The following is a 24,083-nucleotide window of genomic DNA, read 5'->3' as shown; positions in this document are numbered from 1 at the left end:
AGCGCGGCGGGCGGCGCGGCCCGGGAGCGATGAGGATTCGATGGAGCCGCGCGCTGCGGCGGGGGCAACGGAGCCCGGGCGGGCGCGGGGATCGATCCGAGCGCAGCTGTCGCTGACACGCCCGCGGGAGCATCCACCCCGCGGGCCAGCGCCCCCGGGCGCCGCCGACTGCGGGCGAGAAGCTCGGGACGTCCGGCCCGCCAGGGGCGAAGCCCCAACGTCGTGGCGCCCCAGGTCCGGCCCTCGGAATGTCCCCGCTCCCAGGGTCCGAAAGTGGAACCTCCGCGCACCGCGCGCGCAGCCCCGCCAGGATCCCCCGCAGGCCTGAAAAGCCTGGCACCCTCCCCGCAAAATAAATAAAGTCCCCTGACCCCGCCCGAACGAAGGCGCCGAAGTCTGGCGGGAGGATGCGGGCCTCCCAGGCGCGCGCCGGCCAGGATTTGGGGCGCCCGCAGGTTTGGGGGACTGGAACTGGGGGCCGGCGCGGGTGTCAGGCTCGGTGGGGCTGGAGGGGGGCTAGTCATCGCCACTATTTATTAAAACCTTGCTCTAATAAAAACAGGGGTGCGCAGCGGCCGGTGACTTCCATTTCCGTGAGGACACACACCGAATCACAAAATCAGCCGCGGACCGTGGAGGGACCTAGGGGAGGCCAGGAAAGGGAAAACCTGGGGGATCCCTCCATTTTTTTCCTGCGATGCGGAGCCAGAAGCAGGGGAGAGGAGATGGACGACACTTGATTACAGGAGAGTTTCGAGCTTGGGAGGGAGGCGTAGTTGAAGCCGCGGGGACCGCTGGGCTCCCCGAGTGGGGAGGAGGTCCGAGCTGGGCACAGAGAGGGTGGGCGTCGGCCGGGGGCAGCCCAGCGTGCGCAGACGCGGGGTCTCGGGGTCGGTCTCCAATTTTTCTGCGGGGGGGGGGGGCGGATACTGAAGCCGGAGAGCTTCCGCGACGTGGCCAAGGTCCCGGTAGGAGCGAGGATGGGGGTCTCCCTGCCCCCATCCAGCCCACCGCTCCCCCGCCCGCAATTTGCCTAATGACCCAAGATCGATCAGGGCCCGAGCCACCCGCCTGCCCCGTAGCCGGCTCAATTCTATTTTACTAATTACTAAAAGGCCGCTGGTGGGGGAAGCCGGTTCAGGGGTTCCAGGGGGCCTCCCTCCCTCCATCCAGGGGGCCTCCTCCCTGGATGCCGGCAAATTTTTGTTCAATCTCCCGGCAGGAGCGCAGCTTCTGTGGGGAGCGAGAACCCTGTTCCCCGAGGGAGTCCAAGTCCAGGCCAGCGTGAAGGAGGCGGGGGGCTGCTTGCCCGGGGCCGACGGCCCTGCCCCTGCCGAGTCCAGGTGCTTGGGGTGTCCGGAGGCCGCAGAGAGGAGGGGCCTCAGTCTCCAAGCCACTGGCTGGAGTCTTTTCTTTTAAAATGGACGCCTTTCTTCGTTAGAAAAGCCACACATGCTTGTTATAAAAATGAAGTGATAATCGAGCCAGAGAAAATATATAAAGAAGGAAGCAAAAGGCTGCATGATCGGGACCCCCATGGCGTACCCCTGGGTGGACATTTGGGGGTACTTCCTTCCACCTTTGTTTTCCCACCCTGACTCCTCCGCCCGCCGGATCTGCGCTTCTTGGGCCTGGGATGTGATCATTTTATGGAGGCTGATTGATTTTTAGATCCCACGATTATTTTTAATTACCTGTGATTGTTGGAGGGTAGGACTGGGGGGCTCCGGCTGGGGCTCAGCACTGTCAAACCCACCTCCTAGGCTCAATCTGCCCGGGGGAGGGGGATGTTCAGTTGTCTGGACCTGCCCCTCTCCCCTCTCTGTCTTCCCACCTGGAAGATGGGTGTGATAATACATAACCTGGAATTACATAGAAACCCCGGAATGGAAAAGCCCATGGACCTGGACCTGGGGGAGGGTTAGCACTCACACAGCTCCTAGGAACCCAGGGCAAGCCAAGCCATGGCACTCTCCACCTTGGGCCCAAGGCACTTGGAAAATGGTGGCTTGACTCCCCCTCAGGGCTGGGTGAGGAGAGAGTGTGTGCCTGGTAGGTAAACAGTAGGTGGCTACTAAATGCTGAGTCCTAAGCACAAAGCACTGACCGGGGTCCCCTTTAACCCCATCCGGCCCCAGGACTTGGATCAGGCCGTTCCACTGTCTGACCCCTCCAAGCTGGGGTTCCTGATCATCCAGGCCCCCCAGCTCCCTTGTGCCTGGAGACTGCAGCCCTCCCTCTCCCACTATGGTGGTCAGCACAGTGGTGCCTCTGGCTCAGAGCTAGGGCAGGCGGGAAAGCACTGTCCTCCCCATCGTGGAAGGGAAAACAGACACAAAGGGCTCTGCTCAGGGGCCAATCTCAGTAGCTGGTCCACATCCACAGGGGAGGAGGGTGGTGCTGAAGGTGGGGGGAGGGGTGGCCAGCCGTTTGCCTGGAGCAGGGGGGATGGCTCCCTGCTAGAGTCTTCTCTCCCCTGGCAGCTTACACCCCAGGTCCTCCTGCTGAGATGGGGGTGACTGGTGGGAGGGCCCTTCGGCAGAGGCCTCGCTAGTTTTCCCCCCAAAGGTTACCCTGTGGGGCTGATGATCTGGGGAAGGAGGAAGAGGTGGGGTTGATTTGGGGATTCCCTCCCCGACTCTGGCCTCAAGACAGGGCACCCTTTGGGGTCTGGCCTGGTCACATGCGTGCATCTTACCCCACTGGAGGGATCATAGAAGGGGATGTCTCTCTGAGTGTGGGAGGCTCCCTGTTTCTCCCAGTTCCCAGGGGTCCCTGGGCCTCAATTGTCTCCAGGTGGTGAGGAAAAGGAGCACCTTCGGTTCGCTGGCATTTGAAGCAGGGGCTTCTTAGGGAGCAGAGAGCACGTGTCCTCCGCCCGCCATCTCTGGAAGAGGATGGGGGTTCTTTAAGGGTCACCCCACGCTGGGGATAGAGGAAACTAGAAGAAGGCGGAAGTGGGAGGTACCTTTGGCACCCCTGAGGACAGGTGCTCCACTGTACAGCTAGGGAAACTGAGGCCCAGGAGCCCACACCTGGAAGCAGATCCAGACATTTGGGGCAAACAGGCCGTGACCCAGCCCGCGGAGGACCTGGCTTTTCAGCACCACACCCCCCAGAGAGGTGGGAAGGGGGCTCTGACTCCGTGTAGAGTGCTCGGTTAGGGGAAGCTGAGCTTACAGAGGGATCTGCCTCCTGGGGTCCGTGTGCACGCCAGTGGAGGAGGGGAGCAGCTAGATGGCAGGCCCCCACCCAGCCACATTGCTACCCACTCCCTGGAGATGGGCTGGGGGGCGTCAGGCGGGAAAGGAACCTTTGTGACCCTCTGGGGAGAGACACAGAAAAAGAGAGGCAGAGATGAGGGCCCGTTGAGCCCGCCCAGGGCTGGGCCCCGGGGCGGGGGGGTGGGGCGGCGGCGCGGGCGGGCGGGCACCGAGGCAGGGGACCCCAGAAGCCCGAGTCTGGCCCACTCCGGCCGGCCTGGCGCTCGAGGGGGCCGGAGCGGGCGGAGAGCGAGGCGACGGGAGGCGGCGGCCAGGGGAGCAGGTGGGCGGGGGTGCTGACGTCAGACCCGGGCCCGGGCGCCGGCGGCCGCTCCCCCGCCACATCCTGGTGGCCGCGCTCGCAGCCGGGCCGGGCGGTGCGCCGCGCAGCCGGGCAGCCTCGCGCGCAGCCACCGGGGAGCGGGCGGGGGCCATGCGGCGGCCTTGAGCGCGCCGGGCCGGCGCCGAGGAGCGCGCGCGGCGGGCGAGCGGCCGAGCAATGGAGCTGAGCCTGGAGAGCCTGGGGGGCCTGCACGGCGTGGCCCACGCGCAGGCGGGCGAGCTGCTGAGCCCGGGCCACGCGCGCTCGGCGGCGGCGCAGCACCGCGGCCTGGTGGCGCCCGGGCGCCCGGGCCTGGTGGCCGGCATGGCGAGCCTGCTGGACGGCGGCGGCGGCGGCGGCGGGGGCGCCGGGGGTGCGGGCGGCACGGGCGGCGCTAGTGGCGGCGCCGACTTCCGCGGGGAGCTGGCCGGCCCGCTGCACCCGGCCATGGGCATGGCCTGTGAGGCGCCCGGCCTGGGCGGCACCTACACGACGCTCACGCCCCTGCAGCACCTGCCGCCTCTCGCGGCCGTGGCCGACAAGTTCCACCAGCACGCAGCGGCCGCGGCGGTGGCCGGGGCGCACGGCGGGCACCCCCACGCACACCCGCACCCGGCGGCCGCGCCGCCCCCGCCGCCCCCGCCGCAGCGCCTGGCGGCCAGCGTGAGCGGCAGCTTCACCCTCATGCGCGACGAGCGCGCGGCGCTCGCCTCCGTGGGCCACCTCTACGGGCCTTACGGCAAGGAGCTGCCCGCCATGGGGTCGCCGCTGTCGCCTCTGCCGAACGCGCTGCCACCCGCGCTGCACGGCGCTCCGCAGCCCCCGCCGCCGCCACCGCCGCCGCCGCTGGCCGCCTACGGCGCGCCGGGCCACCTGGCCGGGGACAAGCTGCTGCCGCCCGCCGCCTTCGAACCGCACGCCGCGCTGCTGGGGCGCGCCGAAGACGCGCTGGCTCGCGGGCTGCCCGGCGGCGGCGGCGGCGGCGGCGGCGGTGCTGGCGGCGGGGGCACCGCGGGGCTGCTGGCGCCGCTGGGCGGGCTGGCCGCCGCCGGGGCGCACGGGTCCCACGCGGGCGGCGGCGGCCCGGGCGCGGGCGGCGGCGGCGGCGGCCCCGGGGCGGGCGCGGCGGCCGAGGAGATCAACACCAAGGAGGTGGCGCAGCGCATCACTGCCGAGCTGAAGCGCTACAGCATCCCGCAGGCCATTTTCGCGCAGCGCATCCTGTGCCGCTCCCAGGGCACGCTCTCCGACCTGCTGCGCAACCCCAAGCCGTGGAGCAAGCTCAAGTCGGGCCGGGAGACCTTCCGCAGGATGTGGAAGTGGCTGCAGGAACCCGAGTTCCAGCGCATGTCGGCGCTGCGCCTAGCAGGTAGGAGCGCGGCGCACACCGCCTGACCCCGGGGCTACGGCTCGGGGCTCCCCAGCACCAAGCAGGGCGGCCGCGGGGCACCCCAGCCCCTTCTCAGGCCGGGGCCGCGCGCCCCGCCGGCTGGCTCAGGACTCCCTGGCAGGAGGCTGGAGTGTGATCTGTGCCCCTGCCCGTCTGTACTGTGGCCGAAAGGGAGAAAGAGATTGTGGCGCCTTCCCCACCCCCCCCACTCCCCTTAGCAGCCCGCCCGGCCCCTCTGGGAACGGGGAGGGGTCCCTGGCTCCTTTCACACTGTGGGGAGGATCCTCGAAGCAACCTGCAAGGTCGCTCATTGTGTGTGTGTTGGGGGGGGACGGGGGGAGGTGCTGTGCCCCAGACGCGCCGCTGCTGTCCTCTCAGGGAGCCGCTCCTCTCCTCCCGAAAAGCCCGCGGCTGCGCTCCCAGCTCTGCGCAGAGAGCCGGGACCGTGCACCCGGCGCCCGCAACGAGGCGGCCAGCGCCGGGCCCGCGCTCAGCCCTCGGCCCCAGCGCGCGCTTCTTTGTAGCTCGGCCTCAGCGATCGATAGCCCCCTCCCCCCTCCGGCCGCTGGCAAAGGTCACCCGAGAACGGGCGGGGGAGGGGCGGCCCGGGGGACCCTCGCCCGCGCGGCCCGGAGGCCTTCACACCCCGGCCGGCATCCCGCCCTGCGCGGTTGCTTCTGGCCCGGGTGCGCGCACTCCTGGCAGCCTGGCTTTTCCGTTTTGTGTTTCCCTCATTTCTGCCTCTGTCTGTCGGGACAGACTGGTGTCTATTTATTTTTCGCTTGCTCTGGTTCTGCTCCTGTTCCTCATTCTTTCTCCTACTCTCCGTAGCTCTCTCCGTCTCTCTCTCTCTCTCTCTGCCTCTCAGCCCCCGGCCCCCTGGGGACTATGCTCCCTCCCCCCATCCCAGCTGACAACAGCTGGGTCCACACCTGCCCCCAGCGAGGGGGCCTGACCAGGCCCCCTTCTCCTGGGTGCCTGTGGGGTGCAGGAGAGCCCCTGCCACTGTCCCATGATGGGCCTCACCAGGAGGGGGGTGTCTTTCCCTGGCCGCAGGGGGAGGGGGCTGCGGCTGCCCCAGCCGTGGGGACAATAGCCGGCTCCGTCGCCCGATCGATCGCTTCTCTGCACACAGGGGCCAGTGGAGCTGGAGTGGCTGTCTCTCAAACTAGGTGCCCCTGGAGCACAGAGGCAGGGAAAGATTTGAGCCTGGAGTCCACCGAGGGGGGGGGGGCTGGGGAGAAGGGGCATCGTTGAAGGATGGAGAGGGGTCTCCCCCAGGCATACCGGACAACGGGGCGGGGGGAGATTCTGCACTCACACATGGCCTCAGTTTCCCCTTCTGCAGAGTGAGGCGACTAGCTGAGCCTCCTATAGGCTTCTTAAATTCTCCACTTTAGGGAACGGGAAAATAAATTTTCCTTTCTATGTGGCAGGTGACCCAGTGTGACACTCGAGAAATGGTGTTAGGAACCTAGACAGGTCTTGTGTAAAGGCAAAACCTGTTCCGTCCCGCTCCCCACCCCACGCGCAGTGACATGGGTGTGCTCACAGGGGCCCCTCGGTCATACCAACACGCAGCCACAGCCTGCTCCGCGCAATATAGGTGACATCAGGTAGCGCCGAAAAGCACACCCCCTACGCTCTGGCCACGGCCGTCACTCCAAGGTGTCAGACACGAAGTGGCGACCGACACGTGGTGTAGCACGTGGACCGTTGGACCATAGCATCCACCTTCTGCCTCCTCCCCAGCGCTCGTATTTCAGGGGACATTGGTGTCTGACTTGGGCTCACCCGAAGGAACACATGTCACTTTCCATTTTTCTCACGGTCACCTTAAGGGACTGAGGAGCCCGTTCACGTATTCAGCCTCACATTTCAGGGTCCCCCTGCCAAAGGTCGGCCAGGGCGGGCGGAACGACAGACCGAAGCCGAGGAGTCCCGGGAGCCCCGGGAGCCCCGGGCGGGGCCTGCGGCTCGAGCACTTGGGGCGTCCCTTCCCGCTGCCAGTAGAACTGCAAGAGGGGAAACTAAGACCTCATTTGCATCCCAGCAGGGCCTCCCGGGCCTCTGTGGCTCTGGCGAGCTGTCTCACCTCCGTGCGCCTCGATTTCCCCTTTCGGAAAATGAACGTCCGAACGGCGGCGGTCTCAGGAGCACAGGGGGACAAGGAGGGGTGAGCGCAGGGGTCGCGCCTCGGGCGGGGCGCTGGGGTGCTGGGGATAACGCCTCGGGACCGGCCGCCTGTCCTCTGCTCCTGACGGCCGCTGCCCACAAGGTGACCCCACCGACCTGCCTGCTCCGCGCGCCCGGCCCTGGGCGCCCCCCGCAACTCGCGCGCGCTCCGGGCCACGTCTCCACCCCGGGGCTCGGCCTGGGAGTCAGAGGTGGCCGGCCGGCCGAGCGCGAGGGCTAATTAGGCGCCCGCCGGCTCAGAGGCCTTTAGTTCCGGTCGCTGCGCAAATGAAAAGCGGTTAAGTGGCGGCAAATCGCGGCGGTTAGGGGGAGGCACCGGGGTGCGTCCCCCTCCCAAACGCTGCGCCCCGCACGCGCCGCCTGGAGCGCCCCCAGGGGCCCCTGGTCGCCGCTCCCCCCCAGCTCCCCCGCCCCCCGCGGCAGGACTCGCCGCCCCGCTCTTGCTCACCCCTCGACGGGCGTTGCGCCCCGGTCCCGCCCGCGCTCGCCTGCCTCCTGCCTCTCCGCTCGCTGCTCCCCGCGGGACCACCCGGGTGACCGCGGGCGCTGGGGCCAGGGGACGGGAGGACACACGCAGAGAGATGGACACGGAGAGGCAGAGATAGGGAGAGACAGAGTGACAAAAACAGGGAGAAAGGAAAAGACAAAACCTGAGACAGAGAAACAGACAGAAACAAAGAGGGAGGAACAGAAAGAGAAACCAAAGCTGAAACACAGAGAGACAAAGAGAGAGCGGCAGAGAGACAGAGGCAGAGAAGGGAAGCACTGCAAAGAAGAGCCGAGAGTCCCAGAGGGCAGCCGGGTGGGGCCCTCAGCCTGGGTCTCTCCCCACCCACCTCCCCAGCTCCCCACCTCTCTCCTTCCCACATCTGGGGCCCAGGGGGAAAGGGATGGTGTCTTTGTTTCTCTGAAGTGCCTGAGAAATAGGTCCACCCCACTGCCCGGTCCCTGTCGGCCCTCCGTGCCTCAGTTTACCCATCTGTAAAATGGGGGGGCGGGAGCCAGGTTCTGGGTGTAACATTCTGAGATTCTGGGACCTGCTAGTCTGGGCAAGGCCCATCCTGCAGCCCCATAACCCCACCGCCACTGGGGGATTCAGCTTCCCACCCCATTCCAAGGTCCTGGGAGTGGGATGGCTTGCTAGCTGCCTCCTCCTGGAAGCCTCTCTGGCTCTAGCTCAAACAGGAATTCTGGGAGAGGGGCTGGGGGAGGGGCGGGAGGACTCTCGGCTGGGGCGGGGTGGTCGATGAATTCGAATTACCATCTCTAATTCATCACTGCCGCTGGTCGATAGCTTTGGCCGTCTTCAAATATTGTTTAAATTGCAACTCTGGAGGAAAAGTATTTTTTGTAACTGATCACAAAAATATATATATAATAAATATCAGATGGAGGCAATTGTCCTCCTTCTTGCCTCACTGGTGAGTCGCGTGCCCAAAACGCTGACGGGTGGTGGAAACCAGCATGGGGAAACTGAGGCGAGGAGGGGACCATTTCTGTAACCAAGAAGCAGGCGGCCAGGCTGGGGGTCTGGAGGGGACGGTAAAGGACAGGAAAAGGCAAACCAGCTCTTCCACCCGGGGTGAGGCAGGCACTGCCTGCCCCCAGCCTCTGCCCCCACTCTGTAGCCACCATCCCAGACTGGGGGGGGGGGCGAGGGTGTCTGAGCATGAAGGGACCCAGGCCATGAGGTCCAACCAAGTCCCACTGAGAGGGCTGGCCGCGCAGCTTCTGTAAGCACCCGCGCAAGGACCCCTGCAGCTCTGTAAAAACCTCACCTTGAGCGGCAAGGGGCCCTCACATCTTACAGATCCCCCCAAGACATCCCAGCAGGGGACCTGACGACCTGAGCCTAACCTGGGCTCCCTCACTGACTGGTGGGGTGAAGAGTGAGGGTCTGAGACTCAGTTTCCTCATCTGAGAAATGGACCAAATAAGATGCCACCTAGTAGGGGCTTGTGGAGGTTTTCTTATCAACCGCTCCCTATGGAGACCCTGGGTGTGCATTCACAGACCCTGCACCCTGAGGCCACCTTGCTTAACCACTCCCCACACGCACTTCTCCTCATCTTCCAGGGGGGGGGGCCCAGCAGCCCGGGATCTGGGAGATGCACAGAGAGTGGACAGGGAGTCCGGGAGGGGTCTGGGTGGCGGGGGGGGGGGCACACCACAGGCTCCCACAGAGATGCATGTGGTGAGGGAGACCAGGTCTGGAATTGCGGGTGCACAGCCCTGTGAGCTCTGGAACATGCCCAGGGCGACCCTGGGTCGCCCCTCCCCAAACCAGGCCCCCCTTCCAAGCCACAAGACCTGGCTGGGACAGCCCCAGGACCCTGCCCAGGTTCAGTGATTCTGTGCTCCCGCCATGCAGACAGGGAGGCAGAGGAGAGGGGCAGACTCCGAGATGGGGAGGGGGGTGTCTGGGGTGCTGGAAGCCCTCCCCCCTTTCCTTGGCTCAGCCACCAGGAATGAGAGCTGGAATCATCTGGAATGACCATTGAAGCTGGATGTGATTCTTGTGCCCACTTTACAGACCAGCAAGCTGAGGCCAAGAGAAAGGAAAGCAGTTGCCAAAGCCCCACACACGGTGTGAGATGGAGCCAGTTCCAGCAGGAGGGAGAACAGACTCAGCTTCCCCAGCTGCAAACAGGGCACTGCAGCCCCTGATCGGCTGAGTCTGGAGGGGCTGAAAGCAGGGCTTGAGATGCCCAGGTTCCCACCTCCTGCAAATAGGGGGACATGCCAGGCAGGTGGTGCAGCCGGGACAAAGGCTGGAAGAGGCCTCAGGGGACTGAGGCCAAGGACAGGAGGCTGTCTCTCAAGGTCACGGCAAGTTCCAGGTTAGAAGCAGCTTGGATGACCCTCAGGCAGATGAACGGTGGGGGCTGGGCTCCTCTGAGGGTGACGGGATCATGGGCCCACGTGAGCCCCCCAGGGAGGCCATGTGGGGACCAGGTCCCAGCTTCCTCCCATCCAACCCAGAGCCACCAGCATCCCTGCCTCTGCTTTTCCTGGCCAACCACCCCCACTGAAGCTGGCCCTCAGGGTAAGCCTGAGCTCAGCCTTTCATTTCCAGCCCTCCCTGAGCCCCAAGCCCAATAACCCCTTCCCGTCTGCGAGACAGGGACAGTCACCCCCACATCACAGTCAAGCACATAAACAGGTCTGCACAGTGAGGGGCTGAAGCTGGTTTTCCATCCCTTTATTCCGAAGCCCCCTTGCCTACCATCTCAGAACTGAGCCCTCTCCCCGCTACCTCCTCTCGCATGCCTGTGCTGCTTCTCTATCAGCCATCACCACTCTAGTCTGAGTGACCCACCTCTGGGTCTGCCTCCCTCTCCTTCTCCTCCTTGCTGGGCTCCGGGTTCCACTCCCATCCCTGGTGCCCTCTCCAGGGCACTGTAAGAAGGGGTTTCTTACGGTCACTTTGGAGCTCATCACGCCTCTGCTTAGCATCCTGCCACGTAGCTCCCCATAGACCCTAAGATGCAGAGGAAACTCCCTGCCCACAGCCTGCAGATGCCCTAACTTCTGGCTGGTGGGCACTTAAGGACAAAGGACAGGAGGTGGGGAAGCCCCAGAGTAGCTGTAAGGAGGGATGCCGGGCCCCTGCGGCTGGCCTGCGTCTTTGTATGTAGCAGAAAGCCCAGCTTAACCAGGGGAGCTCAAGCTGGTTTGAATCAAGTTTTTAATTAAATATGGCCCTTGATCAATAAGGAAGGCAGCGCTAGTGGGGGAGGGGAGAGGCTAGGCCAGGAGCCAGGGGCTGCCTGGGAGACCCATGGGACCTTGGGCAATGCGGGGCACCTGCGGCCTCAGTTTCCCCCCTGCCAAGTAGGTATAGGGGCGGGTGGGCTTAGGAACCAAACCATTCTGCCTGTGGACTCTTGCCTCGTGGGTAGCTGTGGGGAGGGGGGCCCGTTAGACCCTGTTGGGGTCTAAACAGGTCATAGATCCGCAGCAGATGGAAACGGCGACAAGGAGATGCACGCACGAGGGGCGCAGACTGCGGAAGGGGAGTGCAGGGGTCGCAAGTGGAGATGTTCTCGGGAGGCACGTGGGGACGCACATATTCGCACTGGGACAAACGGGGGTGCAGACTCTGGCTCAGGAACCCCATCCGTCTTCTTGCTCAGATCTGGATCTGGCGTATTCAAGGCGGCATGCCGGGCGGGACCGCGGGAGGAATCGCCTTCTCTCTCCCGAGACCTGTGCTGGCGACTGGGTCAGCCATGCGCCCCCAGCTGGGCTTGCTGGAACACCCGTCTCTGGCGCATCTAAGACAGTTACTGACCGACTCTACTCCCTAGTGCTTGGGGGTTGAGAAAGGGTCGCATCCAACTACAGTAACAGGGGAGGGTGAATGCGGGGACAGCAGGGGTCCGCCCTTCTCCAAATGTCAGGCGCATCCGCGCGCGCGTTGGGGGAGACGCCAGTGCCTCAATTTCCCCCACCAGGCGAACGCCGCCCCACGTTGGGGCGCTGAGGCCCACGTTGCCTTGCCGGGGAGGCGAGCCGGGGAGATGTGCCGCATTCCGCACCTCTGTCCTCTGCGGGCGTGAGGATCCCCTAAACCCGAAAGGAGCCAGCAGTGCACTCGCCCTCCGCAGCCTGGCGGGACGTGAGGAGACCCCAGACCCGTGTAGGGCACACAAGCTAGGGCGGCGGCGGCCGGGGAGCGCTGGGCTGTGCGCTGCGGGCGTCGTGGGCGCAGCGCCGGGAGCGCGGACCACGGAGCGCGGACTCCCGGGACCGGGGCGGGAGCGCCCAGGGAAAGCCTGGGGCGGCGGCGCGGGGGGCGAGTGGCGGCGTCTGAGGCCTGTGACCGTGGACTCGTCGCTTGCCCCTGCGCCCCTCCGTTTCCCCAAATGGAGACTAGAATCCCCAGCCCAGGAGGAGCGCAGGAATTGGATAAAGAAACAGGCTCCAGAAGCAGTCGGAGCCACGACAAAGCCGCGGCTCTCTCCCTCCGCCCGCCTCCTTAAACTACGCTGTATTATTATTTTCCATGGTGGACACATTGGCCTGGTTCCAAATTTATGTGGAACAAGACTGCGTCCTCCATGACCCTCCTTCCTGCAGCCCAGTTTCTATTTGTCCTTCTACAGAGAGGCTGCTCCTAACCCGGCAGCTACAAGTGCTCATTCCTTCTATTTTCCTTTTCCTCTGTTTAAAACAATGCGTTGGAAAGTCGGTTCTGTTTTGCTTCCTTCTCCACGACACCCAGAACATTCCACATCAGTAAAGAGAGTGCCTCCAGGGTCATTTTTGCGGGCTACGCCCTATTCTCCTGGGCCATTTCCCTCCTTTGCTGGCCACCTCCTAGCCAGAGGACAGTCAGGCTGTTCCAGACGGTTTGCCGTGGTCGGCCCTTCTCCCCACCTGGCCCCACTGGGTGCGGGGCACCGTGTTCTGTGAGTTGCTGTGTTGATTAGCTTCCTAATCACTAAAGTGCTGGGTCACGCCCCCCTTCCTGGGTTGGCCTCTCTGTTCTTTTTTATCACCGGTTCCTTTCCGGTCATCTTTTTCAAATCCATTTCCAACTGCTGGCCACTGTGATTTCTTAATAGGTTTTTGAAAATAAACACTGTGTGCAGGTTGGGGTTGGGTGTGCCGGTGCACCGACTCAGTTTGCCCCTGTGGGAGGGTGTCTGAATGGGGGGGGGGGGAGTCTCCACGGCTCACGGTCTAAGTGTGAGCTGCCCCTAGACACCCCAGCTCCCCAGCCCCAGGCACTGCAACTTCCAGATGGAGCCCCGGAGGGGTGCCCCAAATCCCTGCAGAAACACACGTTTCCCTGATAAGTCTTTGGAAGGCTCAGAACTAATTTGAAAACGTGGCCATTAAAAGCCCATCTGGGGGAGCCGTAGAGAGGGGAGGAGGTGAGGCCTCCCCCGAAGGCCTGGCGCTGGCTGGAGGAGCGAGGTGCCAGGGCAGTTGGGGGAGGGGAAGGAGAGGAAGGGACAGCGAGTGGACAGGGGACAGGCCGTGACGACAGATGAGGAGGGGCTGCTGAGGCCGCTGAGGGTCCTTGCCCGAGGGCAGGGGCCTGGCTCTGCACCTGTCTCCTTGGAGACGACTCTGAGCCCCACCATGGGAACCCCTTTCAGGCTCCCCCAGGGGTGCAGGGTATAGATAAAGAGGGTCAGTGTGTGGACTCCAGGCCCCCTTTAGTGACTCTCTGTGTGACCTTGGGCAAGTCATCCACCATCTCTGGACTGAGGAGGCCACGGGGGAGGCTCAGGGCAGCTCAGTCTGGTGGGGACAAGCCATCAGGGTGGGGGCATCAGTGTTCCCCACATCTGGGGTCTGGGCAGCTGGTGGCTGGGGCGGGACGCGTCGCCAAGGAAACCGGTCATCATCCCAGCCGGAGACCAGGCTCCGTATTGAATTGTCTGCTCCTGGAAGCCTAAGCTGAGCACAGGAGGTGGCCAGAGGGGAGGGGACAGCCACTCCCGCTCCTGCTCCCACACCCCCCATCCTGTAGCCAGGTGGACAGGCGCTCGGTGCAGGGGTGCAAGGGAGAGGGCACACACACCGGCCTAGCTGTTGCCCTGGGCATGGCACAAACTGAGGGACAGGTGCCCCCATTGCTGAATTCTGGTGCCGGGGTCCAGCTCTTGCCTTTCCCTGTCAAACCCAGCCCTCCTGCTGCCACTCTGGCTCATTCTTCTTGTCCTTGGGGTTTCAGTAGACCACTAGGCCCCTAGACCCCCCCCCCACGTCTAAGACCCGGGCTAGGTGCCCAGGCCCACCTGCATACCTAGCTCTGTCCCCACCTGGAGGCCTCCTAGAACCCTGCTGGGCTCACAACCCCCACTCATACGCCACCTCCATCTCTCCCTGCTCCGAGCCAGGCAGCCAGCGCCCTGTTTTGGAAGCAAGTCAGCCCTGGCTTTCCACTTATCCATGGGATTACTGGAGGGGCATGTCTTAGGCATCAGACCGTGGCTGTGTGATGGGAGGTTGTCCTGCTCCCAGTGGGGCCTGGCACACAGTAGGTGCTAGATAAAGGTATGAGGCAAGCAAGGAAGAAAGGAATGGGTCCAGGGTCCCGCTTTGGCACTCATTCAGACCCTCATGCCCCCTGCACAACAGGACCACTCCCTCCCGCTGACAGACAGGTGTATCAGGATCAGGGTCACGGGGTCGCTGTGTTTGCCTGATAAGCCAGGAAACCAGTGTGCCCAGAGTGTGTGTTCAAGGCCCCTGAGCCCATGGAGCCAAGGCCCCGTGGCTCCATGGACGGGGACTGGTGAAGGCGTGGGTGGGCAGCCCGGGAGCAGGCAGGTACACAGCAGCCATCCTGAGGGTCTAGATGGTCCCTGGGCTGCATCCCGCCCACTCAGACACTGAGCTTCCCTGGGGGTGCCATGCACATCTGCTGCCACCCAGGCTCGACACATCACACCTCCAGTTTTTCACGCTGCTTCCCCCTAATACTCACCTGTCATGCAGCTGTCCGCTGGCTCCTGGGTCTTCCTCCACCACCTGGTGACCCAGCCACAGCCTCTGGGCTCTCCCCTCCAGCACCCCTCCACATACCCATGCCACTGCCCACATTCCAGCCCGTCGAGTGGACGACTCTTGCTAGGGTCACAGGATGTCCCAGTTACGCACCCCTCTGGTTTATGTATGGACACCCCCCAACTGCAGCAAAGCCCACTACATGTGCCAAGAGCCCATGCACAGTACCACGATCACACATAACCCTCCACCCCACCAGGCATTTGTGGCAGCCCCCATATGGACACCTCCAATAGGATTGGAGGGGACAGACAGATGCCTGTATGGTCAGCCCACTGGAGCCCAGGGATGGCCCGGGACGGGCACAGCGGCGGCATTTCTCCCCAACAGTCACCCACTGCTCTCTGGTTACTGCACCAGACCACAGTGGGCCTCTGGAGACCGGGGGGGGGGGGGGTGGGTTGGAGGAGGAAAGGGAAGGGGAGGAGGGAGAGAGGGAGGAGGGGGAGAGGGCAAGGGGGGAGGGGGAGCAGGGAGAGGAGGAGGCAGGAGGGGAGGAGGGAGAGGGAATAGCGTAGCTACCGGAAGGTGTTGGGGTGAACAGGTGCGACCCCGCTCTCCCCCACGCAGCCCTGAGGGGCGACTGAATGTGAGGCCGCAGCTGCTCCCTCCCTGACTTCAGATGGTGCACGCTGCTGAGGGTGCTCCGAGGGTCCCACTCCCCTGACTGGCCCACCACCCACACAGGAGTGTCATCCCTGCACAAACACAGCCAGCAAGCTCTCTCCTGTGGACGCACTTTGTGTAGGGCAACAGAGGGAACTCGAGCTCAGGCTTGACCCCACTCTTCTGGGGTGAAGAGAAGGGTTTCCTGGGGGAAGGGTCCTGCTCCTGGGCCTTGAGAGAGGTGTAGGATGCCCCGGGCTGGGGCAGCCAACTCCCTACCCCTTACCTCAATTTCTCCATCTTTGCCCTCTCCCAGAAGATCTTGGGAGAGATGCAGAGGCTTGAGGCCAGACCTGGGGTGGCGGCGGGGGGGTGTACTTTATGGCCATGTGACCCCTAGATGGGATCTCAGAACCTCATCTCAGCCCCACCATGATATTCAAGACTTTTCTGGTTAAATCCCTTCCCATAGCTGGGCAAGACCACAATTAAGACAATTTTCCATTTGAAGAAACAGAGGCACAGAGGGCAGACACCGTGCAATAATGCAGGGGGTGGCAGGGTTTGACCATCCTCTTGGCCTGTGGAGGGGCACCAGTGGGAGGGTGTGATCTGTTGACCCCAGCACTTTCTAGGAAGGTAAGAAGCAGGCAGAAGAGAGGTGTTATGTAGGCAAGTTCCAGGGGGTCTGAAATGAAAGGGTTTTCATCTGGAACTTGAGGGTCCCCCCAGTTCACTTTTGCTCCCACCTAGCTATGGACCAGCAGAGCCTCACCCCCTCCTACCTAGAGCCCTGCCTGGGCTGGGGCTGGCCGGCTGGACAGGGCCCTTTTGGCTTACTTGCTGGGTACCCATGAGGGGTTCAGACTTGGGAGTGGGCTCTCAGTCTCTTCTGGACCACCTGTGATCTTTTTCCAGGGCCTCTGGGACCACCCAGGACCCAGCACTAGATCCTCTTCATCCCTGGACTCCGAAGAGACTGAGAGAGGACACCAGCTCTGATCTAAGATCGGAGCATCTCAGAATCAGTCGTTCTTAATATCAGCTTCTCAGTCCCTGGAGGCATAGAGGGAGGACCCAAACCCACACTCGAGGGGGCCCCTGGATAGAGTGGGTGAATCACTGTAATTCTATGCAAAAATAAAGAAAAGAAAAGGGGGGCAGTGGAGGAGATGAGAGCAGAGAGGTGACAGGGTGGGGATGGGGGAGGGGGAGCTGATGTGCAGTGAAGAATGTGTGAAGGAAGCAGAGTGTCCCTATTTTGCAAATGAGGAGCCCAAGGACCTGGGGGGGGGCTGACTTGCCCAGGGTCCCGGAACATGTCTGGCAGCCAGCTGGTTTCTTCCCAGCTACCACGGTTGTTGGTGAGGGTCTGTGTTTGGGGCCACTCCCTGCCCCCCAACCACAGGCTGGGAGCCTCTGGTGAGGGACTCAGGGTCCAGTCCTCCTGTGCTGGGCATATATAAGGTGGCCCCTGTGATGGGGCTCTGTGGTGTAGACGAGGATATTGGAGGAGGTGCTGGTGCAGGTGAAGCAAACAGGAAGGTGGGATGCAGGGATGGCCATAAAAACAAAGGTGATGTGGAGGTGATTGCAGTGGAGGTCATTATGGTGGGGCTGCAAGTAGAGGAAGTGAGAGGACAGAGGTGGTGTCAGCGTGGTGATGGATGCACAGGTATTGGAAGTGATGCTGTTGAAAGAGGTGGAGGTGACAGAGGTAGAGGTGGAGGAGTTGATGGGGCAGAAGTGATGCTGATGGTGGAGGAGGCCGTGTTGGTAGAATTGGTGCAGGTGGTGGAGGAGGTGATGGAGGTGGAAGTGATAGTAGAGGAAACGATGCAGGTGGAGGTGACGGTGGTGAAGGTGATGGAGGAGGAGGCAATGGAGATGATTGGAGAAGGGGTGATAGGGGAGGTAATGGGGAGGAAGCTATAGGAGAGGAGGTGATGGGAGAGGCGATGTTGGCGAAAGGGATGTAGGTGGTGGGAGAGGTGATGGTGGAGGAGGAGATGATGGTAGAATTGGTGCAGTTGGTGGAGGAGGTGATGGGGAAGGCGATGGTGGAGGAGGCGATGGTGGAGGAGGTGTGATGGTAGAATTGGTGCAGGTGGTAAGGGAGGCGGTGGGGGAGGTGATGGTGGAGGAGGCAATGATGGACGAGGTGTGATGGTAGAATTGGTGCGGGTGGTGGGGGAGGCGATGGTGGAGGAGGCGATGGTGGTAGAATTGGTGCGGGTGGTGGAGGAGGCGATGGTGGAGGAGGCGATGGTGGTAGAATTGGTGCGGGTGGGGGGGAGGCGGTGGGGGAGGTGATGGTGGAGGAGGCAATGATGGAGGAGGTGTGATGGTAGAATTGGTACGGGTGGTGGGGGAGGCGATGGTGGAGGAGGCGATGGTGGTGAAAGTGTGATGGTAGAATTGGTGCAGGTGGTGGGTGATGCAGTGAGGAGGTGGAGGAGGTGATGGAGGTGGAAGGGTTGCTGGTGGAGAAGGTGATGGTGCAGGAGGCGATGGTGGTAGAATTGGTGCGGGTGGTGGAGGAGGCGATGGTGGAGGAGGCGATGGTGGTAGAATTGGTGCGGGTGGTGGGGGAGGCGGTGGGGGAGGTGATGGTGGAGGAGGCAATGATGGAGAAGGTGTGATGGTAGAATTGGTGCGGGTGGTGGGGGAGGCGATGGTGGAGGAGGCGATGGTGGTGGAAGTGTGATGGTAGAATTGGTGCAGGTGGTGGGGGAGGCGATGGTGGAGGAGGAGATGGTGGTAGAATCGGTGCAGGTGGTGGAGGAGGCGATGGTGGAGGAGGTAATGGTGGTGGAAGTGTGATGGTAGAATTGGTGCAGGTGTTGGGGGAGGCGATGGTGGAGGAGGCGATGGTGGTAGATTTGGTGCAGGTGGTGGGGGAGGCGATGGTGGAGGAGGTGATGGTGGTAGATTTGGTGCAGGTGGTGGGGGAGGCGATGGTGGAGGAGGTAATGGTGGTGGAAGTGTGATGGTAGAATTGGTGCAGGTGTTGGGGGAGGCGATGGTGGAGGAGGCGATGGTGGTAGATTTGGTGCAGGTGGTGGGGGAGGCGATGGTGGAGGAGGTGATGGTGGTAGATTTGGTGCAGGTGGTGGGGGAGGCGATGGTGGAGGAGGCGATGGTGGTAGATTTGGTGCAGGTGGTGGGGGAGGCGATGGTGGAGGAGGCGATGGTGGTAGATTTGGTGCAGGTGGTGGGGGAGGCGATGGTGGAGGAGGTGATGGTGGTAGATTTGGTGCAGGTGGTGGGGGAGGCGATGGTGGAGGAGGTAATGGTGGTGGAAGTGTGATGGTAGAATTGGTGCAGGTGTTGGGGGAGGCGATGGTGGAGGAGGCGATGGTGGTAGATTTGGTGCAGGTGGTGGGGGAGGCGATGGTGGAGGAGGCGATGGTGGTAGAATCGGTGCAGGTGGTGGAGGAGGCGATGGTGGAGGAGGCGATGGTGGTGGAAGTGTGATGGTAGAATTGGTGCAGGTGGTGGGTGACGCAGTGAGGAGGTGGAGGAGGTGATGGAGGTGGAAGGGTTGCTGGTGGAGAAGGTGATGGTGCAGGAGGCGATGATGGTAGAATCGGTGCAGGTGGTGGCGGAGGCGGTGGGGGAGGTGACGGTGGAGGAGGTGATGGAGTGGAAACCACAGTGGCGGTCCCCCGTGGAGATCCTTGTGGAAGAGGTGGCCATAGCAGTGGCGTCGCAGTAGGAGGCTGGTGGTTGGCATTGTGGGTAAGTCCAGCCTTCTCCTCCAGGCGCTCTCCCCAGCCGGGCTCTGGGTCAGCTCTTCTCTCCCAGTCTGGGCTTTCACTTCTGCAAAGGGGCTCATACCCACCGCCTGTCCTCCTCTCGGGGTGCCCAGGTGACACAAGGACAGCAGCGGTGGGCTGGTGGTGGGAGCGATCTCGGGCACCAGACAGGATGCTGAGGAGGGGAAGGTGGCGATGGTGGCAGGTGCACTGATGGGGGCCATTTGGGCTGCCTCTCCCGACTGGCACTCACACGTCTGAGCCTCCGGGCTAGGCTCCGGGGGGCTGTGGGGGATGGAAGCCAGGACAAAAGCTGCTCCTGGAAACAGCTCTGACTGGAGCCCAGATCGATTGGGGCTGTGAGGAGCTGTAATTAGATTGAACACTGGGAAGGGGGGAGAGGGGAGCCTCTTTTTGCTGTGATCGACAAAACACGAAGTTTTTTCATGACTCTGCTTGGCCTGGCCCCTCCCCCAGCCCCTGCCTCTGAGGCCCCCATTAGGCACTTGATTGGAGAGGGGGGAGTAGGGGGAGAGAGGTGAACCATGTCTTACCTCCCTCCCATTCTGGGCCAGGGCCAGGCCACCGTGGCTCCTGTCCTGCCCATGCTGGGACTTGCTGGGCAACCTCGGGCAAGTGGCTTACCTTCTTGGAGTAAGGAGAACAATCCCTGCCTAATGGAATTATCATAAGGATTAAAAGATAAGAGACATGTAAGCCTCTTGACATGTAAAGCTCTTGTGAGCTTTCTTTTTGGTTTTCTTTTCTTTTTTTTTTTTTTTAAAGTAAGGTTTACGTCCAATGTGGGTCTTGAATTCAGGATCCTGAGATGGAGAGTTGCATGCTCTACCGACTGAGCCAGCCAGGTGTCCCTCTTCCGAGCTTTCTGAGGATCATTTGTATCTTTGTCCCTGCTGTAAATGTGTGATGTATTTGTGAGCAAACTGCTAAAGTGAATGAAGGAACAAGTGAATCAATTAATGAATTGAAGATTACAACTGGTGGGCAAGGAGGGCCTCTTTTGAAATTTAAAGGCCTGGGGCTGAGTCTTGACTCTTACCCTGGACTTGATGCTGGAGACTCAGCTTTCTCTTTGAAAGAATGGGGGACTCAGTCCCTCCCTTGACCCTTGACCCTTGACCCTTGAACAGGGTGGCCAAGTTCCAAGGAGATGGGAGGTCAGGACGGGTCCTCTCACTCCTTTCCAACATTTCTTAATGCAGACAAAATATGAGCTTATGTTTTTGCTTCCCTCTTCTGTACATAGAAGGCTGCCTGGTGCACTGTTCATCTGCCTCCTTTCGCCTCACCATCTTTCCATATCCATACCACACCCTTCCCCTCTGTCAGCTTCTCAGTATAGTTACGAATACAGTCTTTTGCTTAAATCAATATTCAGCATTACATTATTAGGCTTTCAGTGAATATTGTCCACATCTGAGCCACATAGAGTACTAGGATTGCATTTTTCTTTCTTGTACAACTGTTTGTTTTTCCAGGAGTTAGTAGTTGCCTATCACAAGTTCTTCCCACACTCCCCAACAAAAATGCAAACCAACTCAATAGGATTTTCCACACATATTAGGTCATGTCCCCTTTCCACGTCCCTTGGTGCTGGACGGGGCTGCCCTCCACGTCCTGAGTGCCTCTGTTCCGCGGTCTTCTAGGCTCTGCCCTCTCCATCATCTGGAGGATCCTCTCCTTTTCTGGTAGGAAAGTCACACTTCCTGAATCCCACACTTTACTTTTTTAATTTACCTCCTCATTTTGGTGAAACACATCCTCCAGGAGTTTTCTGAGGAAGAGTGCACAGAAGTCAACTTTTGGAGACTTTGACTTGTCTGACTTTGTCCTTATTCCGCCCTCCTGCTTGATGTTTGGCTGGGTATACAATTCTAGCTGAATAGAATTTCTTTCAGAATTTTGAAGGCATTAGTTCACCATCTCCTAGTTTTTGAGAAGCCAAAGCCACTCTGACCCTTAGTCCCTCCCAGATGTCTGGCTTTCCTCTCTGGGAGCTTTTACTTTATTCTCTTTATTCTGGGTCTCAGGACCCTCACAAGGATGAGCCTCAAGGAGTATCTTTATTCCCCCATTGAGCTGAGCACTTCATGGCATGGACTCTTTTAAGCGGACTCTCATGTCCTTCAAACATGGATTTTTTTTTTCATTATTTATTTGGTAATCTCTCCCTCTAGTTTTCGATTGCCTCTGAATCAGATGGCAGACCTGCCCAAGCCACCCTTTACTGTCACCTTTCTCTCATTTCCCATCTTGGCGTTTGCCTTGTCCTATTTCTGGGGGTACTTGCTTAACGCTGTGTTCCAGTCCTTACGTTGGTTTATCCCAGCGATTATACATTTACTTCAAGAGTACTGTCTTCCCTTTCCATTGTCCTTTTTATTGAACAGCACCCTGTTCTTGTTTCACGGATACAGCACTTTTCTCTTACCCCAAGAGTATCCATCATAGTTTTTTCCGCATTTGTCTCCTCTATCTCTCTCCCTCCCTCTCTATTCTCTCCCCTCCCCTTCCCCCCTTTCTCATTCTCCCTCTCTCCTCTCTCTCTCTCTCTCTCCCCCCTTAGAGGCTTTTCTTAACTGTCCAGTAATCTCCAAACATCACCCTTATTTAATCATAAAACCTGAAAGAGCCCACTGGAAGTGCTGCGTGTTTCAGGTCAGGGGGAGACAGGGAGTGAAGTGTGGTGTCAGTTCTCCTGGGAGAACCCGTTGTCCCTGAGAAATGAGCCACAGCACAGGGAACAGTAATCTATTTTTACAGATGTGTGTGGACATTGATCTGGCATGCCATCCGGTTCACACTCTTCCAGAACCAAAACAAAGCCAGTTTGGTGTGTGGTCTCGGTGGGTCACCAGGCTGGGTGCAGGGTTCTGCTAGTATAGCGGAGGGTGGTGACAGACTAGCTGGGGTGGGGAGTTGGTGGGGAGGCAGGAGGGAGCAGGCTCTTCACCTCCTGACTAGTACCTGGTGGAGAAACTGAGACTCTGATAGAGCCCCTGGAGGGAAGGAGCCAGTGCAGGCTGGTGAAGTTCATCTTTTCCAACCCCTGGCCCCACCGCATGGAGGGGAGGGGTCCACTTTGGAGCTGGGGCCCGCGGAGCAGCCTGGGGTCCTGCTCAGCTGCCCTGAGGTGCTGCCCACTCCCCTTTGCAAGCATCCACCAGCCGGGGTGGGGGTGGGGCGTGATGGGGGGGGCCTTCTGCAGCCTTCTCTCTGCTTCCAGCGGAGGGGGGGGGGTCGGTGCTTCATCCCCCCACTCTTCCTTAGATCCTCCCAGCTCCAGAGGATCCCTTGGGCACTTGAGGGAGGCCAGGTCTGGGCCTCAGCCTCCTGGGGTGGAGGTGCGGGTGGGAGGCCTGGGCCCCGGCGCCAGGGCTACGTCAGGTCAGCCTCACGACACAGGGTCCCTAAGCTGGTCAGGCCTGACTGACAGCCCGGGGAAGGAGACACAGGCTGGTACTCCCGTCACTGGGGTGGGGGGCGTTTACCGGGGTCGGGGACACACCCCAGGGACCTGGTAATTCCCGGCTTCTCCCACGCCGTCTACCTGAGCCACAGAGCTCGCGCGTAATGTCCCGCAGCGTCCCGGCGGCCGCGAGACGCGGCAGCGCGGGGTCAGGGCCCCGGGGGGCGGCGAGGAGGGCGAGCCGGGCCCGCGGAGCCGCCCTCACGCCGTGTCCCCGCTTTGTCTCCCGTCCCGCGCGCCGGGCGGCCCGCAGCGTGCAAGCGCAAGGAGCAGGAGCAGCAGAAGGAGCGCGCGCTCCAGCCCAAGAAGCAGCGCCTGGTGTTCACCGACCTGCAGCGGCGCACGCTCATCGCCATCTTCAAGGAGAACAAGCGGCCGTCCAAGGAGATGCAGGTCACCATCTCGCAGCAGCTCGGCCTGGAGCTCAACACCGTCAGCAACTTCTTCATGAACGCGCGGCGCCGCTGCATGAACCGCTGGGCCGAGGAGCCGGGCGCCGCCCCCGCGGGCCCCGCCGGCGCCGCCGCCACCTTCTCCAAGGCCTGAGCCCTCGCGCCCCCGCCCCGCCCCGCCCCGCCCCGCCCCGCCGGCCCGGTCCCGCCCCGGGGGGGGGGGCGCTGGAGGGGTTCAGCCTGCCCCCCAGCCCAGTGCACAAAAAGGGCCCCTCCTCCCGACCCCCCTCCCGTCCCCTCCAGGCCAAAGGGAGCCCTCCACCCCCCCAGAGGGGAGGGGGTGGCAGAAGGGGCTCCCCACCTCCCTCCGTTCAGGACGCCCAGAGGGCCTCGGGCAAAACCAGGGCTCCCCGCGTCGTCCCCAAAAGCGGGTCAAGAAGCACATACTAGAAATATAAACCGGGTATTAGAAGGAATTTTGAGAATAACCCCTCCTTCGCCAGCCCCCGCCCCCACGAGGGAGGCCGGAGGAGCCCTCCTCCCCAGCGGTCCCCCCCTTCCAAAGTCGCCAAAAACCCCCGTCGGGCTGGGGGGTCCTTGCAGCGCCCCACCCCCACCAAGACCAGCCCCTCCGCCGGCAGAACCGCCCCACAACCGAGAACCCAGCTGCCCCCCCCTCCCCCGGCCACCAGGGTTCCTTGTGCCAAGAATCGCCTGCCTTAACGTCTGGGGAGGGGTCGCAGCGGAGCCGGCCGGCGCCCCCAGGCGGGCAGCCTCCCCCAGCCAGCCCCAGACTGGAGGGGGCGGCAAGCTCGAACATGCGGGTACATTCCAGACGCCTCCTGCCCGGCCCCCTCCTGTCAGTTCACTTTACCTTTAGGCACCTTGATGACACACAGGGAGAGACAGACCCCGGGAAACAGAAAAAAACAAAACCAAAAAACCCATCCAGATTCCACGAGGAGAAACCAGCACAGAGAGAGCGCGGGAGCCCACCCGGAATCCCTGCGTGCTGGGGCCATGGCGTGGCCACCTGCGTGGAACCTTCTGGAACTCACCCACCACCTCCCAGCGCTCAGGGTTGCCGCGCTGGGCCTGAAGGGGAGGCAGGGGGCGAGCCTGTGCTTGCGACTCTCTCT

The 24,083-nt window shown here is 61.8% G+C and overlaps 1 protein-coding gene and 1 long non-coding RNA gene across 6 annotated transcripts; one reads left to right on the top strand and one right to left on the bottom strand.

The window, feature by feature from the left end:
* Positions 1–515: 515 nt before the first annotated feature.
* On the bottom strand, positions 516–7,863 carry LOC148165198 (uncharacterized). 5 transcript variants are annotated; one of them, XR_015766838.1, is made up of 6 exons: positions 7,620–7,863; positions 3,181–3,325; positions 2,969–3,035; positions 2,699–2,887; positions 1,695–1,834; positions 516–907 (listed from the first exon to the last, which is right to left on the bottom strand). It is a non-coding gene; the product is annotated as an uncharacterized LOC148165198 (long non-coding RNA). The 5 variants fall into 5 exon arrangements; XR_015766841.1 differs by lacking the exons at positions 2,969–3,035; positions 3,181–3,325 and adding an exon at positions 6,811–7,430; XR_015766840.1 differs by lacking the exon at positions 2,969–3,035.
* ONECUT3 (one cut homeobox 3) lies at positions 3,763–23,098 on the top strand. Its single transcript, XM_088018550.1, has 2 exons — positions 3,763–4,954; positions 22,806–23,098. Exons 1-2 carry the CDS (start codon positions 3,763–3,765, stop codon positions 23,096–23,098), a joined length of 1,485 nt encoding a protein of 494 aa, XP_087874676.1.
* The last annotated feature ends 985 nt before the right edge of the window (positions 23,099–24,083 follow it).

The sequence above is a fragment of the Eumetopias jubatus genome, unplaced genomic scaffold, assembly GCF_037043125.1.
Source record: "Eumetopias jubatus isolate StellerSeaLion01/CBP00866 unplaced genomic scaffold, mEumJub1_p1.0 scaffold_1, whole genome shotgun sequence".
NCBI lineage: Eukaryota > Metazoa > Chordata > Mammalia > Carnivora > Otariidae > Eumetopias > Eumetopias jubatus.
The sequence above is the reverse complement of the archived record's forward strand: the minus strand, read 5'-3'. Positions and strand labels throughout refer to the sequence as shown.

Coding starts and splice junctions, on each gene's coding strand:
- ONECUT3 (XM_088018550.1), top strand. CDS start 3,763: ATGGAGCTGAGCCTGGAGAGCCTGGGGGGCCTGCACGGCGTGGCCCAC. Junction 4,955..22,805: donor GTCGGCGCTGCGCCTAGCAG/GTAGGAGCGCGG, acceptor GGCGGCCCGCAG/CGTGCAAGCGCAAGGAGCAG.